A 19,042-nucleotide genomic window follows, 5' to 3' on the forward strand; every position below is an offset into this window, starting at 1 on the left:
AGAACAAGATTTTCGAAACCCAATAATGAAGGCACTGCCAAAAGATTTAACTTGTAATGATTTGTACGTTTTTTTCTTCATTAGCTTCCACTTAAGTTGGTGTTGCATGGTGATCTTTCTACACAGGAGTAGTAATGTATGGAAAATTAAAAGAATTTCTACAATTTGTTTGAATAATAAATACTAAATAAATAAAACACTATATTGTTGTTAAGTTGTCGTTCAGACCACCCCAAAATTAGAAATATATATATTGTTCTATGGTGTATAGAGCTATTTATCCACCACAAGCCAAGTGCCATCTAATTCCATTATATTCATGAAGGTAGACATCTCTGCAACTCACACCAAACATATCTAGATGGATAAACAGCACTACAGGTAACAGGAAATGTATGCATTTTTTTAATTTTGGGGTGAACTCTTCCTTTGTGACTTTCTAATCTGCATATTATAATACATATGCAATGACAGTACTCTGACTGATCGAGCCAGTGTTGAAATTTTTCTTGCTTTTCTCAGGGAGCTCATCATCTGTTGTGTATTATTTAAGTTTTTATGTAATGTTTTTACTGGTCCAGCATACTTGAGGAGAAAATGGGCCGCATGTGGCCAGTGAACCAAAATGAGTTTGACACTCCTGGTCTATTTACACTTGGGTGATAATAGTCACACAGCAGCTATTAAGCTTTTTACATCCAGCACCTTAGTTCAGCTATAAAGAGTAACAAATTCTCTGTGAAGAGGAGGTTGTGGTGAATAATTCTTATTTTATTAAATTATTATTTTCAATTTCCAGTCACAGGTTTAAGCAACAAAACACTTGGTTATGTTTAGGAAAAGATCATGGTTTGAGTTCAAGTAGCCACAATGACTACAATAGCAGTGACACTTTCATTTCCATAAATGTCTAATCTTTAGTCCATCTGATGGACTGCAGCACCAAGGACGTAATCCACACAATCAAGGAGAGAACATTAAAAAATCCACAAAGAAAGGGCCAGAAATCAAAATGGGGAACAGCGTTAACTACTCTGCCACGGCTCCATCCGCCCACTTATCAATCACACACTAATGCTGCATGATGAGGGAGGCCGAACGTAATCTTGTAGGAACACTTGAGCAGAAGCGCACTCAGCTATCACATACAGTACCTGGATAATGGGGTGGGGGGGCGCAGAGCAGCACGGCCCCCTGTCCCTCCTTGACGTACACCGACTCCCTCTCCTCCGACGAGAAAAGATCGAGGTCTGAGAGAGGCACAGACAAAAATTAACTGTAAGACTGTTTCCCGTTCAAGAGCTACTCAGAATCTACTGCAATACATTTACATTTGAGCATCTCCTATAGATAATTTCCACTGAATCTATGCTAAAGGTTTAAGGATTGTATAAAGTTCAACTGCTGCTGCTGAATTGAGCTGTCTTTTTTAATAAAACTAATAAAAGTACATTAGCCATGGTGGCATCATGAAGTTAGACCGTTCACAATTTGCACTTTCCACACCACTTATGATTTGTCCCAGCTGCCCTTGCAATTTCAGTGCGCTTAATATGCATGAAAGAACAGCTCCAGAGCAGCTCTCTGTTAATTCTGCACGGTGCTGTGCGTCATCGCAGCCTACACGGGGCTTCACATCTGGGCCACTTACACCCGAACTGGACCGAGGCCTCTCGGCTGACGATCGTGCCGTACGTGTTGGAAGCCAGACAGGTGTACTTTCCCACATGTTGGGTTTTAATGGGGTTGCTGATGACTAAGTTGCCTCCCACTAAACTGTAGTGGCTTCCTTCTGCATTCAGGTCGATTTCCTTGTCGTTCATCGTCCATCTGTAACAGGGAAAACAGTTGAGGTGAATACATTAGAGCTCTGTGAAAGCAGTCAGAGTCAAGTAGGATATGGGAGTATATAACTATTATTTGTAGCCAGAATCATTCACAGCTGTAAATTAGTCTAGATCTTCATTTCCAAAGGGTGTTACTGACACGCACGGACCAAAGTGCCTCTGAACACAAGTGGAGAGATGTACAACCAATCACAGCAAAGAAATGTGACCTTGAACCAATCATAGCAAAATATGTGAGCAGAGATGAAACAGTATGAAAATGTCATATCAGAAATAATAAGTGACCAAAATTATTACAGTTATCAGTATAATAACTTTTGTTAAAAAGTGTTGAAAATGTTCAAAAAGTAAAGACACACTGAAATCATTTCACTAAGTTTTCTATTAAATATCTGTCACATTTTTGAAACAACATCATGTCTTTTGAGATGTCAGTGGTTTCTTTGACGCAGACCAAATCCACGTTGCTGCTGCGCCTGCATCTGGGAGACTGATGCTAACTTTGGTTGATACCGGACAGTATTTAATCAAATGTTTTAGTTTACAATAATGTTTAACATTTGAAAGGGTAATACTAATTGTTGGGAATTTTATTGTGGTTTATCGTGAAACAGGTAATCGTTTTGGTTCAAGCAGGACACAAAGTTGCGGCCGTCTGTGGGCACTTTTTCTCGCATTATAACAGTACACTAAAATATGTTTCTGAAAATATTCAAAGTGAGAAATAGGCACTGAATCTTGATTCATATTTCACGAGTTCTGTGAGCCTGAGGCATTGCATCCGACGGACCTGCTGATGGACCGCTATTAGATAGACCTACAACCAATCAAAGCAGTGAAATGTGTGACATGTGACTTCTAAAATCTGGGGCACATTTGTCTCTCATTTGCTGGATGTGACACTGGTGTTCCTCAGTCAGCAGCAACATGTATATAAACACAGGTGCATTAAAACGGCAGTGCAGTGCGATTACGTACACAAGCTGTTTAATGAACCACCGTTTCTGTTTTGATTTAAGTTTTGCTACATTTTGTTGTGGCTCCTCTGTCAGTCATTGTATAGAAGCCAACACATATTAAATAAACAGCTGTGACTGGACTGACCGGATCCAAGGCTGCTGGAACTCTGTCTCAATAAAAAAAGGGGTTCAGACGTTTCTGCCAGAGCAAATTAAAACATGAGCTCAGCAGACATGCCTGGTTCCCTGGCTATATTTGATTATACACATTGGCAAAGGGTTTGTTTAAATGGAGCACAACAGAGAGAGTTTTGTCAGGTAAACTGTTTGATGCAGTGACATGCAGCATTTTAATGGCATGTGGTTTTACGTTTGTTCCCCTGAGACAGACTCTGACCAGAGTCTGCATTACATTTGTCCTCTCTTGCAATTAACTTCTGCACATCCTGTAAGAATTTACCAAGATTCAGATACTGAATCTATATGAAAGCAATCATTAATTTCATATTTTGAAAAGCATGGTTGAATGCACTGTAGATGAACCCTCTTAAACTCTTAATACCAGCTACGGTCAAAGCTAATTTTTCCCCCTCTGACATCTAATTCTGGGCTCTCCGACAGTGAAACCGATTTGGGGGATGCAAAGCAATATCATTTACATACATTTACATCTAAATTGAAATGGATCACGCAAAACGCTTTAAAATTTGAGCCGCAAAATGAGGTGGAGACACCACAGCACTGTTGTTTGCACTGCTGCTGCAGCAGGATCAACATCTCGTTTGTTTGTTTTTTCTGGCTCGCCATATTTTGGCATTTAAATTATTGCGAGCATGAAGAAAAAACAAACATCTGCTGCAAACAAAATGAGGTGTGCAGGTTGTTTGACGACAAATGTCTGTGTAAATCGCTTGAAAATTATTTTTCTACGGTTGGAAAATATAAAGTTCTCTCTTATGGGAACCACAGATGGCTTCTTCAAGTTATGGAGCTATTGAGTATTTCAATACCCTGTCAACCCTCCTGACTAAAGAGCTACATCTCTGACCCGTTATCATATTTACTATATGTACAATCTGTCCTGCTGAACAGTACGCTAGTTACCTATTTCATGTTCATACGTGCAAAGAAAAAGTACATTAATTAATCTCTTATTAATTAAGATTAATTAATCTCTTAATGGAATCTGCCAATCTACAAGACGTCGTGTCCTTTTCGCACTTAATTCAAGGTCATTTTGTATACATTCCTATTTTTTTACATTTCCTCTTGTTTATATTGTTACTATTTTTTAAATATGTCTTCTTATTCATTCCGTTACTTTTTTTTTATGTTTTCACTTTTTTATATTGTTACTATTTCTATATTTCCTCTTGTTTACTTATTTATTGCTCGCTACTGATGCTTCTCTTTATTTTTGCTGCTGGTACACTGCAGATTTCCCTGCTGTCACAACTAAAGGATCATCTAATCTTATCTTATCTGTCCTGTATTAGTTTAATTTTGTTGCTGTTTCAGTTGCTTCTTCCCCAAAAACATTTAAATGTTAGATTGAAATTAATGTAACTTTGCAGAATTAACCAAAACTTTATAATCCAATCAAGTCAAACTCATATTTGAGACATATTAAGACATTTTAAGTTCATATTATTGGGTTTTAGACATATTAAGGAAACCCTGTACATCACACAATCACGCACTGCTGGATGGTAACCAACATCTTGTAAAGCCCGGAGGTGAATCAAGATTAAGACAAACATCCTTGTGACCTCGCTATTTACAGACAGATCCTAAATCAGTGTGAATGCAGCAGCCTGAGAGATGGCGAGTGATGGGAGACACACAGAACGCACAGCGGGCAGTAATGAGCGCGGGTTTAACGGGGAACATATGTTACTTGTATTTGGCAGGTGGGTTGGCCCGGGCCCGGCAGTTCATGGTGATTTTTGCCTCGGGCGACTCCTCGGGGTAGATGGTCTCCACCGGCTGCTCCTCAAACACCGGCCCGTAACCTGTGGCTTCGTCTGCCGACAACAAACAAACGAGAGCGGGGTAAATAACAACGAGCTGGGTCAGACTTACAAACAGGAAATATCAAGGTGCTGGAGCTCAGTGTCTGTCTGGCAGTTCTGGGGCAGTTCCATCAAAAACGAGACAGCAGGGTTCAGAAATGAGACAAAAAAAAAAAATGACTAGACTGTCAGATCGCTCTTGTGAAAAGTGCCTTTTAATATTTCAGCCTGCTTTGTGGCTTTTAACACACACACTTCTGCTGCTTTGTAGCTGCTTTCAGGGACATCATGGTTTTAAACTCTTAGAAATAAAGGCGCTTACTCGAACCATATACAGTAGGATTATTCTGCTTGTCCTCATATATAAAGGTTCCATTTGGAACCCTTTCTAAGGATTCTGTCTAAAACACAAAATAAAGGGTTATACTTGGAACCATCTGTGACAAACCTCACCAAGAACCCCCTCTGAGTGGTTCCTACAGAGAACCCTACTAAGATGTAATGGTTCCACCCACTAAGGGTTTCACCTATAACCCATTCTGGGGGTTCTACCAAGAACCCTTTTGAATTTCAAAGGTTTTATCTTAAACCCACCAGGGGGTTCGATCGATACCCCTTTTCTATTCAAAGGTTTTCATCTATACCTCACCCTGGGGGTTCTACCAAGAACCCCTTTGTATTCCAAGAGTTTTATCTAAAACCCGTCAGGAGTTTCTATCAATAACCCTTTTCTATTCAAGGAGTTTCATCTATTACCCACCCTGGGGGTTCTACGAAGAACTGTTTCATATTCCAAGGGTTTTATTAAGAACCCACCCATAGAATTCTACCAAGAACCATTCATATGTCAAGGGTTTAATTTACAACCCGCCTGGGGGCATCTTAAAATAGCCTTTTTGTGAGGGTTTTACAAAACCCTGCTGTCCTCTTGGGCGTCACTGACGAACAATATTGTATTCTATAGATGAGACAAAAATGACTGAATCTCATACATGCCAATGATGGATAGGCCCTTTGCTTAAAAAAGGGTTTATTCAGAAACAAATGGTTCTGTGATGAACCCCAAGCCTTCAGGAATGCCTTATTTCTGAGTGTGTAGCCGTTACCAATCTAATTCTTGAATTCACACTTTCAAATTCTCATTGAGCCATTATGCAGAGTAATAAGCCCCTGCTTTATTCCAAACCACAGAATCACACTAATTATGACCAAGACGTGCTCACCCAGGTGCCAAACCACGGTGACAAATTCATCTGTTGCCAGTGGAAGTGATATTGTCACAAGCTAATACAAATCCTGGAAATGCTAACTTGACTTAGCATAATCCAAACCCCTTTCATACCGCATGTGTCATCCTCGGTGCTCTGAAGCAGTAACACCGTTAAATCCAGGGAGAAGAGTCCCCTTGACGAAAATGCCTTTCTTGGTTCAATCTGTCTTTTACACCATCAACACACACGTACAATTAGCCCCAATTACTCATTAGAACAGACAGACATCACGAGCAGTGGCATGAATAAGATATAAACACAATGCCAGGCTATGAATAAGCAATGAGGCGAAATGTTCTCAAACGCTGATTATTCTCTCAGATCAAGAGTGTGTGTGTAGGTGACTGCAAGAATACAAATGTGACGCGTGTGTGAATGCGTGTGTGTGAGCACACGTGTGTGTTATTCCCCGGCGTCTCTGAGTTCTAAGAGAGCACAGCTGACACCTCAATGGGGAGAAGCTCGCGCTTTCAGACAGTAATATCCTGCTTCTGCTCCGTCCTTCTATCCTAACTAGGCCTGCATTGAAGCTTAGGAGTCTCTCTGTGTGAAAATGTCACAGCGACTGACACGGAGCAACCGTTAGAAACCTGAACAAAAGTCGCTCGTATTCATAATGTTTCAATACCATTTATTACCACAAAAAACAGGAAGATATGTTTGTGCAGAATAATGAGAGCTAACTCTTTATTTGAAAGGGTGTGCACAAGACTGTCAATTCACTGTCATAACCACGTCATGACACATGTCATGAACTTGAAGAGGTCTTAATGAATGGTTATGGCTGTTGTTGTTTGGTAAATTACATAATTTGTATTCTTTATTTCAAAGTTGACATTGTTTGAGATATCTTTGTTGTGACAACTTGACATTAATTAATCCAATACCATCTTAGTTATGACATCTCAGGCAACTCTGTATTGTACTTTGTCATCAAACTGGCATTATAAGGGGCATGCATAAGAGCGTCATTACATTGCCAGGACTACACAGTTTGAGATGTCTTTGTTATGAAAGCTTGACATTAATCAACCTAATGTCTTCATTATGACGACTGCAAATCACCTTGGCACTGTGCTCTCTCGTCTTTTAATGACTGGGCTTATAACACTTAGTAACATCTTTATGACAGGTCCTAATGGTACCACTTTAGTTGAGTTCAAAGGAATAGTTCATGACAAAAGTATCTGAAAATGTAATAAAGCTTAATGACATCTTCATGACAAGTCCAAAATAGGAGGTAACACTTTATTTGAAAGTGTGTACATAAGATTGTCATTACACTGTCTTAACAATGTCATGACAACCGTCTTTATGACTGTTTATGACTGTTGTAATTACGTGTCATTCCATCAATTTTGTAACTTTAATGCAAAATTGTTTGAGATGTGTTAGTTTTGACAAGTCAAAACTCTGTACTGTACTCTGTCATCAAACTGGCCTTATAACATTTAATGACATCTTTATACAAGTTCAAATAATGTCAGTGTTTGTCATAACATACATATTTTTGTTATAGTTAATGTCAAGTTGTCTTAAAGACATTATTGGGTTGAATAATGTCATGTTGTAACAAAGACAATTTTGTCTTGGTTAATGTCAAGTTGTCATAACATGTCATTCATAAAAAATTTTACAGACTCCTTCATGTTCATGACAGGTGTCATGACATGGTTGTGACAGTGTTATGGCAGTCTTATGGACAACTCTAAAAATAAAGTTTTACCGGATAAGAAAATAAAACAAGAATGAAATACATTCCAACAGTCCAACATGTATGAGCGCTTGCTGTCGCTGTAATCTCAAATGCTGTGTTGCTGAACATCAGTGAACCAAATGCATATTTTTCTGCGTCTGCTGTAAGGAAGCTGAAGGAATTAAAATCTTATAATCCTAACCAGTATGAAGACAGACTTGTAACCACACCAGCAAGTTAGCTGTACCCGTCTCACAACAGGATGGCCAACCAGGAGGAAGCAATTAAGACGTTAGGAGACGGGACCCACTCCCACTCGCACACTCCAGCAGCCAACCATGTGTAAGTGCTTGACATTGATGCAAATCCCAAGGACTCTGAATTACTGCTGGCTGAGAGAGAATTAAACATAGTATAAATGGGGCATTGTGGGGCCGATGGAAGGCAAATTAAGTGGGAAGCTATGTTCTGGGAACAAGGGAGAAAGAAAAAAGAGCAAAGGGAGAAAAAACAGAGGAAGTGAAAGAAATAGACTCAAAGGGATGTGTTGAGTTAAGGGACTACAGTGACCTTATTCTACTGTTGCACTTAGATTGCTGTGCATGAGTGTCAGATAAATGCTTAGCATGTAAATATGAAATATAAATGTGGGCTGGGCTGGAGGAGGGCAGTCAGTCACTGAGGCTCTGCTGCAGTGCTGAAATAGCAGTTGGAGTGTAACTCAGAGAGATGAGCACTGGTGCCGTTCCTATCCTTTCCCTGTAATGTGGGATGTGACAGATGGTGAAGGGGAGTGTTAAAGCAGGCCACATAAGACCCACTGCCTGGAGACACACACACACACAGGCCTCATACATTCTCTGTGCCTCGTTTCACTTCCTCTGTCTGTCTGTCTGTAACTCTGTCCTCGCTCCATCTCTCTAACCTATATCCTCCTGTCACGCTCCGCTCCTCTTTCTTTACATTCCCTGGATTTTCTTCGACAACCACTTCCAGGTCTCTTAACTCTCTAGTTATCCATGCTCACTGCATGACTCCAGGGATGGCGATGTCGGACAGTCAGCCCAACCCTTTGGCTGAGACTGAAATCTCAACAACTATGACATTATGTACAGACACTCACGGTCCACCAGATGATGGATCCTGCTGACTTAAGTGATCCTCTGGTGCAGGGATTGTCAAATTTTTTATGATTGAGTGGCAATTTCAGGAGCCAGAATATGATTGAGGGCCACACAGGAAAACCCATGAACTTTCCACAGGATTGGAGACTGTTCTCATAATGCCTTTTAAAGGTGCAATATGTAAGAACTGGCCGCCAGTCAAATTCATACTCCAAACGAGTAGGGGGCAGCACATCACCAGAATAACCACCAACTGCTGCTAAATATAGCTACCATTAGCTTGTTAGCTGAGTTAGCCATGCAGCTGGCCTCCATCAGTTAGCTGACTCCAAGCTGCCTCCAACTCAGAGTATTAGGGGGGTGTTCCTGTTTAGACCTCTAATGCAGGAGCTTTGGGCCGCTGATAGGAGGTTTTCAGGCCTGGGGTGAAGGAATGGGCACCAGAACCAGAGCCGCGAAAGTGGGAAACGCAATCAGGCTCAGCATCCTCCAAGTAAACATGGCCAGTCTCGGACCAAACAGAATCTGCCGGGGGCCAGTTAGGGGGCATGGGATACACAGTACCAAGGTGATTTATGGTGAATGATGGTGACATGACAGGCATGAAGCAAGAGAGGAGTGCAAGGGAAGTCAGGCATCAACAGCGGGGCAATTTGGTAGAGATATCCACAATTTCCATAAGATGACCTCTCATGACTTTGGTAATCCTTAAACCTCTTTTATCCTCCTTCTTCTAGTCCTAAATGTTTAACCTTATCCAGTGAAATATCTCATAAATATCCACAAAATATGTGTGCACAAAATTTTACACATACCCCCCAGACTATGTACACTAAAGTGATCTTTCGTGATTTTCAGATATTCATGCCCCCCTAAAGATGAACTTCATAACTTCTTCCATCTAGCGTCTAGCATAACCAAATACCTGCAAAACTTAACATCCACATCAGTCTTAGCTGTACTCTTTGTTAAGTGCTAATTGCCAGATGTTAGCATGCTAACATGCAGAACAAAGACAGTGAAATACTAATCAATATAACTGCTAAAAATCAGCATGTTGGCACGGTTACAGTGAGCATGTTGACATGCTGACTTTAGCATTCAGCTCAAAGCACCACTGTGCATAACTACATATCTACAGCTAGCATGGCTGTAAACTCTGGCTCTTGTTTTTCTTCAGTTTTCGAATCATTACTCTCTCTTTCTCCAGCTCTCAAAGCCTCCTACAGTCAGGACCCAAGTGTGTTCTCTCAAAAATTATTTCCACCCTCATCCCAAACACGCCTGATATGTTTTGTAGAAAAAACACAGAGAATCTCTTTCCAACTCTCCAAAGCCCCATCTCCCTTTCAATCTTTTTTATCCTCTTCGTGTATCTGTGTGTCTCTCAGGTTTTCCCTTTCCCTGCATAAAACATATAAACAGCTTAAAGTTACTCTGAGAAAGGGGCCTATCTATCTAAAATGGAAGACACACACACGCTATAGTCAGAGGCGATGTGTCTCCAGGGTCTGCTGGGAGCGATCCTTCTCAGGACAGACTTCATTATCAAACACAGACTCTTGTTAAACTGGAGAGCAGGCAAGTTTAGACTGTCATTTGAATTTGAAATATCATACACCCTGTTATTTTAGGAGCCTGCTGTCTTCCCTAGCATCAGTTTCTAATTAGATATTAATTATTCATTCAGGTTTTAGGTATAATTTTAGGTACATGACAAAGACTTGTTGACTTGAAACAGTATAATACACATCAACATAAAACAAGTGCAATCTGTCCTGTTTGTTAAATTATTTTCTTGTCCTTTGTCAAGATTTACTGCTGTTTTGTGGGTTGCGGCTTCCATTTTTGCAAAATGTGTCTTTTGTTTCAATAGTCACATAATTACCCCAAATCCCTGGGGTACTTAATCCTCTGATGAATTTGACTTTATTCACAGCTGTGTGTTTTGGCTACATCTGCAGCACCGTTTGTTTGCACGACCAAGAGAGTGTCCAAGTGGGACAGATAGCATATTTTTTCCTGGAAGCACCAAAAGCACAGAGTAGCAATAATTACCCACAAGCCCTTAAGCCACATAATGAGGCATGGTGGCAGACCAAATTGTTCTTGCAGTAGAAGTCTACTTTTTAAAATTTTATATGTTAAATAAAAAATATTCTGCATGACTGCAAGCCCAACCAGTCTGCAGATGTGTGGATATGAGAGTGGCAGTGTCAGTCAGCGAATGCTCAGTGTGGTGCCAGATGTGCCACCACAACTACTGTCAAAAGGAATTATTCTCCGAAACAGCAACTGCAACAGAGCAGAACTTTTCAAAAGGGACACATGAAAGGGCGAAATTTAATCCATATGTTTACACACATACTTCTGAAACACAGTCTGTCATGTTAATAAACAATGACTGAGGTTTTAAAAGTGCACCAATGAGATCACTGTGCTTGTCTTTAGTCCAGCAATACAATACAATGGATTCAGTGGATACAATGGAACATTGTCACTACATTAAAAGTATTAAAATGTCCACGAAGACAATGGTAATACTTTAGTGCATAAGACTGGCACTTCTCACACAGTCATGGATTTATGAAGGTTTGCTATCATGAAGTGTTTCTTGGTCAACTATGTCATTTTAACACAAAGATCTTCTTTATATTTAACATTACATTATACCACTTTACTTCAGGTCAAGGGATCAAGCATTTGACAGTGCGATAATACTTCACGACATCTCTATGACAAGTCCAAAAGGCATCATATTTCTTTGACATCAAAGAAATGTCAATGACACATTTATAATGGTGCCGTGATGTTGACAATGTCAAGTTGTGATAACAAATGTGTCTCAAACAATTTCAACTTTGCATTAAAAATGACATTATTGACCAAATGCCACTTAGTAACAATATCCATGTTCATGACAGGTGTCATGTCAGCCCTATACACACACACCTCCTCAAATAGTGTTATCAAAACTTCTCGGACCACATCTGCAGCAACCACCACTTGTCAGCTGTCCATCAGATGTTCAGTATATTCACTCAGTCATAAATTCAATAGAGCTGCAGCTAACAATTACTTTCAGTACTTTCTTGATTATTAGTTTTTTAAATAAAATGTCAGAAAGTTGTGAAAAAAAAAAAAAAACATTTGTTAGAATTTCTCACAGACCGAGCTGACATTTTCAAATGTCTTGTTTTATCTGATCACAAGTCCAACACCCAAAGATATTCAGTTTACTGTCATGTACGACAAAGAAAAGCATCAACTCCTCACATTTGAAAAGCTGCACAAAGCAAATGATTGGCATTTTCTGCTTAATTTCCACCTTGCAATTGTCAGCCTTCAACCAGTCAAGTCGCAGCTTATATACATGTTTGTGCAGACTCACATAATGTATGTAGCAAAGCCTTTGAAGGAATCTAATAAAAAGTATTACGTTTTTTGCAAAATGGAAGTTAGCTCTATATTTACACGTGTGATTGCAGTGAATAATTTTTAGTTAGAAACATGCTGCCTTAGAGACTATTTTCACTGATAAAGAGCATTATGATATCACAGTGAAGTTGACCTTTTGGATATAAATCATTTCATCATTTTAACTGGTGTATGAATTATTGAGTTACGGCGAAAACATGTTTTGTGAGATCACAGTGACCTTTGACCTCTGAAATCTAATCAGTTCCTCCTTGAATTCAAGTGGCCATTTGTGTCAAGTCTGAAGAAATTGCGTCAAGGTGTTGTTTAGATATCACATTCACAAGGAAAGAAGGGACGGACGGCATGGAGGCATAAAAATAGCTAAAACAATTAATAGTCGTTGATTAATTCTTTGGCACTCAAACCAACACACCCACCTGTTTAAAGCTTAACAAGGTCAGTCCTGACTCAGATGGAGGTGATGTATTCAGCCACATCTTGGTGAAATAAGAGGTTTTGAAAGGTATTGACCATATGGCTGGACAGCTGAGAAGTGATTTGAGACGTCCGTATTGATATTTTGATACGTTATAATGCTCTTTCAAGCCTGCAGGGGGGATTGTGTGGAAGTAAAGAAATAAATATTGCAGAGTATCGTTGTAACAGTAGAATGATGGATGATGATGCATTAACATTGCTATGGGCTGAATGATAAACAGTGTGTCCCAGCTGGAAGGCCACCTACACAATGTTCTGACCTTTGAGGATGGTGGGATCGACTTTGCCTCCTCCTAGGGCTACGCCTTCATCTTTGTCCAAGTTTGACAAATAATTCAAAATAATATAGCCTGAGCCGCACTTTCTCACATTTCTTAGCGCTGAGTGACCTTAAACTCTGTATTCTACGGCGTATCGGGCCGATGTGTGCAGCATCAAAAACATTCAGCGGAGTCCTTGCTGCATCATGCTGTGTTATTTCTGCAGACAAGTGGAGATAATGTCAACATGTCCGGGAGGTGACACTCCAGGCAGGCACACGGACTGTAAAAGTCACCTACTGTCGAGGGAAGAAAAGAGAATGAAAGGGTGGGAAAAAAGCACAAAACAAAAGAGAGACCACCAGAAAAAAAAGACTTTTCTCCTCACTGGAGCGATCAAAAATTCAACCGGCATCCAGCATCAGACTTGTTCCCAAGCAACGAATCAGCAAGCCTTCTTTTTTCCAATTTACCCCTTGCTGACAGTCTGCCTCCACTTCATGTTTCTCCCAGAGAATAACGCACACAGTAGAAATCTAATCCTGCAGTACACGCTGTCAGTACAGTAAATGCTCTACATAGGAGAACAGGAAGCTACCTTAATTGATCAGAACCCTCAATTTATTATTTATGAATCAAAGTCTACAGTATTTTTGTAAATGGAGAGTATCGTGCCTTCATGCTGGATTTGTTCACATTTAAAGACTGCACCTTGAAAATCACTCTTGTACAGGAGGATAGGATTCTTTTTACCAACACACTTGACTTAAAGAAATTACACGTTTTGGAGAATATGTTTTTTTTCCTTTCTTGCAGGGTGTTAGATGAAAAGACTGAAGTGGACTATTTATGGACTATTTCTTGGCCGGGCACAGAGACTTCCTGGAGTTTCCACTGGTTGCCTGGCAACCTCATAGCAAGTGCACCCCACCAAGAAATAGTCTGGCACATAATCCACCATCGTTTACGCTTTGTTTTTTGAACAGATTAAATAAACGATATATAGGGCGCTTTAGTTGCATGTTTTGCTGATTTTGCTTGGACAGAGTCAGGCTTACTACTGCCCCGTTTCTAGTCTTTATGCCAATCTAAGATAGCTTCACAATTAGCTTACATGACATGAAAAGCAGCAGACATGAAAGTGGTTTTGGTCTATCTTCTCATTTAACTCTTAAAAAGAAAATGAATAGGCGTAGTTTGCAACATGTTTAACTATTTCTTTCAACAGTTCTCTTATGGATTTGTCCCCTCATGAGCCTGCAGTGTATATTAATCAAAAATATATATAAATATATAATATGTAAAGGATAATGTACAATAAACGAGTCATAATTACTTAATAAACCCGAACCAAAGCGATCGATGTGTATTGTCCTGCTTATTATACAGTTACTCACTGAAGAAATCAATATTTTGACATAAAATATTGAGTAAATGATTATTATTGATTTTAAAATGATTTTATTGCTTCTAATAATACCTCCTGAGTCTATGAACAGAACTGCGTCCACAGCAAAGTTATTCCTAGCAGCGATCTACTACTCAGAAACAACAGACTGCAGAACGCTGTAGTTGACCAATCAGAATCAAGCATTCATACAAAGCTACAGAATAAAATTATATATTACATGTTGGCAAATTTACAGCATTTGTAGGCAAAAATTCTGTGAATATATACAGAAAAATGTATATTTTAGAAATACTTCCATGAGTATTTGGATTAATTTTAACATATTTCATTTTCCTCTCTCATCCATCATACCACCATCAGCCCACAATGAGGCAGGGCGACTCTACCAAGCTTTTAACTCTAATGACCATCCCAGATTCATATACGCAACACAGTCCAATGTCTTGGACTTTAACCATCTCCATTAGGATTAATGTACATCTGCAAATAGGAGAAATCCAGAAATAGCTACAGTGGAAAGAAACATGACCTCCAGATAGATTTTCATTCGTCCCGTTCTATTGTGGACCATGAGAAAGAGAGCCGTCTGTCACTGCCTGTCCCTAACAAATCCTGACAGGCAGATATTGTAGTTTTACCACCTCAGGGGGTGTAGTGGGCAGAAGATCGGCAGAGCCACAATTGAAGCTCACTGGGACATGACATACTTCTTTTCTTTGGTTTTCATTGTATATCAAGTAGAACAACAGTGTGAAAATTAAGCTTGAACAGTGTCTTTGAATTAAGAATATTTTCTGAAAGTATTGTTTCTTATAATTGTTTTTTTTTTAATCATGGCTTAACTTCATTGTTCACTTGTTGAACCTGTAAAGGGGGTTGTATTTTCCCGTGAAAAGTCATTCCATGTAGTCCAACAACATCAGGAGCTCATCAAAAACTAGAACAAAACAGGAAAAAATGCCCCTTTTGTTACATCTGTTGAAACAATTCTTGTGCAAGAGCTGTTTCAACAGAACAATGTAATAAGTATACAAAAGTCTTTCTCTCCTCAAACAGATCTAGTGCCCCAGCCTTGACTAGGAATCACAGCCTTCATCCTCCTCTGAACTCAAAGGCAGCTTGTTTGTATCTGGTTTAAAGAATAGAAATCAAATAGACCAAGACCATACAAGTAAATAGGTGAAATATGCAGCAAGCAATCCCATGAATAACAACGCATAGATAATTAAAAACACATCACCTGTCAACCGTGTGAAGCTTTCTGGCTTTCTGGTTGCACAACATATTTGTTTTTGGTCCAATAGCAATTGCATATACAGCTACAAACACAGCTTTTTATTTTGGCAAAGTCATGGCCCACTATACTCTGCCAATAAACAACAACAAGAAGTACTAGCCAATCAGAGGCAGAGAAGGGTCATGAAAAAATTGTGTCTGTAGCCCTGTGTGAAATAGCCATAGTTTAGTGCCTAATAAATTTCTTTTTCAAGAACAAACACATTTTTTGACCAGTCTAAGGCAGACTTCCGCAATAATCCTGCTGGTTATTGCTGCAAAATATGAGAAAAATAAACCTTTTGTCTGCACAGAAGTCTTAGATATTTTACTTCAACTCATTAAAAACGGGACCAAAAATAAATTGTTGTGTTTATATTTGTAATGAGTGTAACATTTTGTGTTTATTTTGTGCAGAAACAGATTACAGCTCAGTCATGTCCCACACAAGTAAACTTTGGACACATGCGTGAATTTTTTTCATGGAAACTCTAAATTGCACTTGTGTTCGACTCTCCTACATCAAATGCAGTCTGATGAGTGAGTCTCTTGGCTAAGTCAATGGTGCTGGAAACATTCAGCAGAGAGAAATGGCAATGTCCAATAAATATGTGTGAGTTGAAAACTTCATTAATGTTTTATAACAGATTTTTTATGGTGTTGGAGCAAACATCCATGATTATGTGGTATTAGAATGAGTCTTACCTCCATAAAAGTCAGGTAACTCCCAATGCATTGATGCATCTGTAAGAGTTAACAAAGAAAATCATGTCAACATATTGAACCATGACGCTGTAAATATATGACTGCTGACATTTACTGATAATTACTTCCTGTGTTCCTAAACTGCACGTGTATTCCTCTCACTTCTCAAAGGGTGCAACAAGAAAAAAAGGATCAAAACAAATCATGCATCATCAAAGCTTCTTCAGACAGGTGCAGCTCTTTGATAGGATCCCTTTTCTGTTGCTGAGGATGTGATGAATGGCTGGAAACCCCGTTTTGGACTGAAGGACTGCCTTTCAACTGAAGGACATCGCTGTGGAATCCGCTACATCTTGTCCTTCACAGTAAAACAGAAAACTCACAACCATCACAGTTGGCCTTGAGTGAATGTGTGTTAAATCACTGTGTGATGCTGTATTCAAATGGTTACCCATGTTCACTAACAGACGAGAGACAGTCATCATACCAACCGATGATTAACCTACTCAACTCTGCACAGACGCCCACGTCCACGGCAGACATTCATTCAGGGGCTTTAGCGGGCTCACTTTTAGAGTTGGAGTGGTGAAATGTGTCAGGAAGTTGGCTAAATAATGTTTCTACTGACAAGGCAACTTTCAAAGGGGTATCTTGACCTCTCACCTCAAGATATCTGAATGAAAATAGATTCTATGGATACCTGCAAGTCTCCCCTTTATAAAAACGGTAACTTTATGCCAGCTCTGGGCAAAACCATGCAGTTTTTCTTTCCATGCAATTGTGTTATCTCCCCCTACTGTATTTGAATATTTCTGCACACCGGGGTCCTTAAACAGTACTGGAATTGCATAAATAAGGTCTAAGTGAAAAGCTGAGACTCTTGTGAATTCAATGAGCCCAACTGTATTAATGTGTGATTATGTAAGTCCCTATAGTAGCCTTTTCATTGTGGTGAGATCATTTTTTAAAACTTAACCTCACCATATAAAATGAACTAAAGTGACCTTGAAGACAGTGGTTACCTTTTGTCATTTTTCTCTTTTCTAGTAAAAGCTTAATTTATTTTAACAACAGAACAGAGTAGAATTATACACATTCATCATTACCAAAAGATTAATAATAAGTCACAGAACAGAGAGGTCACAGAGGTACAGCTTACTAAGTAGCCTACTAGTCTTGCATGTTGACAAAAAAATCTTTTAAAATTGTTTTGTATAAAGACTTTATACAACCACAGACAACCACAAACTGTAGACCTGAGGCATTCCGAGGACGGATTGCTTTCCTAGCTATATTAGCAATAAGGGTATTTTCTGAGCAATTTCCAGAACAGATGTTCTCACCATCAAATCTCAGAAAAATGCAGTTCTGACAAATGTCTCCAAAAGTTTGTGGTCCTTAATCACAGCATGGATTTTGTTATGGTTTTTCTCAAGCCCTTTGTGTCTTAATGTGATATTTTGAAGGGTTTTTTGGCCATTTTTATCCACTCGAGTCGTTAAAAATGGTTAAATGTTGCATCAAATCTGCATAAAAACGGTATCAATCCAAAAAATGCTGCAACAATGTATAAGACATGATAGAGCATGGAAATGGCCGACACTCAAAATATTAAAATTTGAGATGGTGCATGAACAAAAAAGTTTTTTCAGATTTAAAGGACCAATGTGTGGGATTCAGTCGTATCTAGCAATGAGCTTGCAGACTGAAAAACAACTAATTTCACCCTCCCCTTTCAAGCGCGAAGGAGAAAATATGGTGGCGGTGAAACAGGCAGCGGAAAATACAAAAGGCCGTATCGAGAGCCAGAGAAGCGCTCCCTCTGTAGATATAAACGGCTTATTCCACAATTCTTATTTTCAGGTGATTATACGCTAATGAAAACATACTTATGAATATTAAAGCCCACTTTTGTCATATTCTGCCAATAAATCCCCCTAAATCTTACACACTGGACCTTTAAGACTAGACAGAGTACTGAGCTGCATCTCAAAATTAATCTTCAGGTTCCCTGCTTTCAGATGTGGCTTATCCTGTTGACCTGCTATCTCCCCCTAAAAGCCCACATCCCCTTCTAAAAAAGGACAAAAATGGGTTTATAGCAGAGAGGGGGAGTGGAAGAGGTTAAGCAGTGTGCTTATATTGTATGTTGTAGTATACACAACACTAAGGGCTGGTGATCCACAGAAAACACACAAACACACAGACACACGCTACGTTTACGTCGTAGGATGGTGTGTGCTTGACTTTTGTTCTGCTGTCATGGCATTAATGTCACATTAACCATCAAACTTTATTCTTGTTGGGGCTAAACAAAAATGTCAAGCCGATGTTCTCTCCCTACAATAACAAGCCGAGTCTGTTGGTTGGCTGCTGTCTGTTTGGATAGAGCAGCGGTGAACTCTGTGTACCGAGTCTGTGTGTGCGCGGTGCAGCCATGTATGAGCGTTCATCTGCCCATTACTCTTCTGTGGATGTATGTGAGTAGTTTTAGCTGTAGTGCTGCCAAAACCTTTGGTGAACCCAACTGTAATAACACAAGTACCTTACATTCAAAAAAAAAG

The 19,042-nt window shown here is 39.4% G+C and overlaps 1 protein-coding gene across 1 annotated transcript in view; it reads right to left on the reverse strand.

Annotated features, from left to right (window-relative positions):
- The window catches only part of cntn1a (contactin 1a), a 72,375-nt gene that overhangs the window by 30,622 nt on the left and 22,711 nt on the right, over window positions 1-19,042 (reverse strand). Inside the window, exons 3-6 of the mRNA XM_084734132.1 lie at window positions 16,479-16,517; window positions 4,704-4,830; window positions 1,652-1,830; window positions 1,155-1,250 (exon numbers count right to left, since the gene is read on the reverse strand). Coding sequence (XP_084590258.1) covers window positions 1,155-1,250; window positions 1,652-1,830; window positions 4,704-4,830; window positions 16,479-16,517 — 441 coding nt within the window. The remainder of the gene's footprint in view (window positions 1-1,154; window positions 1,251-1,651; window positions 1,831-4,703; window positions 4,831-16,478; window positions 16,518-19,042) is intronic.

Source organism: Lutjanus erythropterus, chromosome 13 (assembly GCF_056507025.1).
Source record: "Lutjanus erythropterus isolate fLutEry1 chromosome 13, fLutEry1.hap2, whole genome shotgun sequence".
NCBI classification, from domain to species: Eukaryota; Metazoa; Chordata; class Actinopteri; order Lutjaniformes; family Lutjanidae; genus Lutjanus; species Lutjanus erythropterus.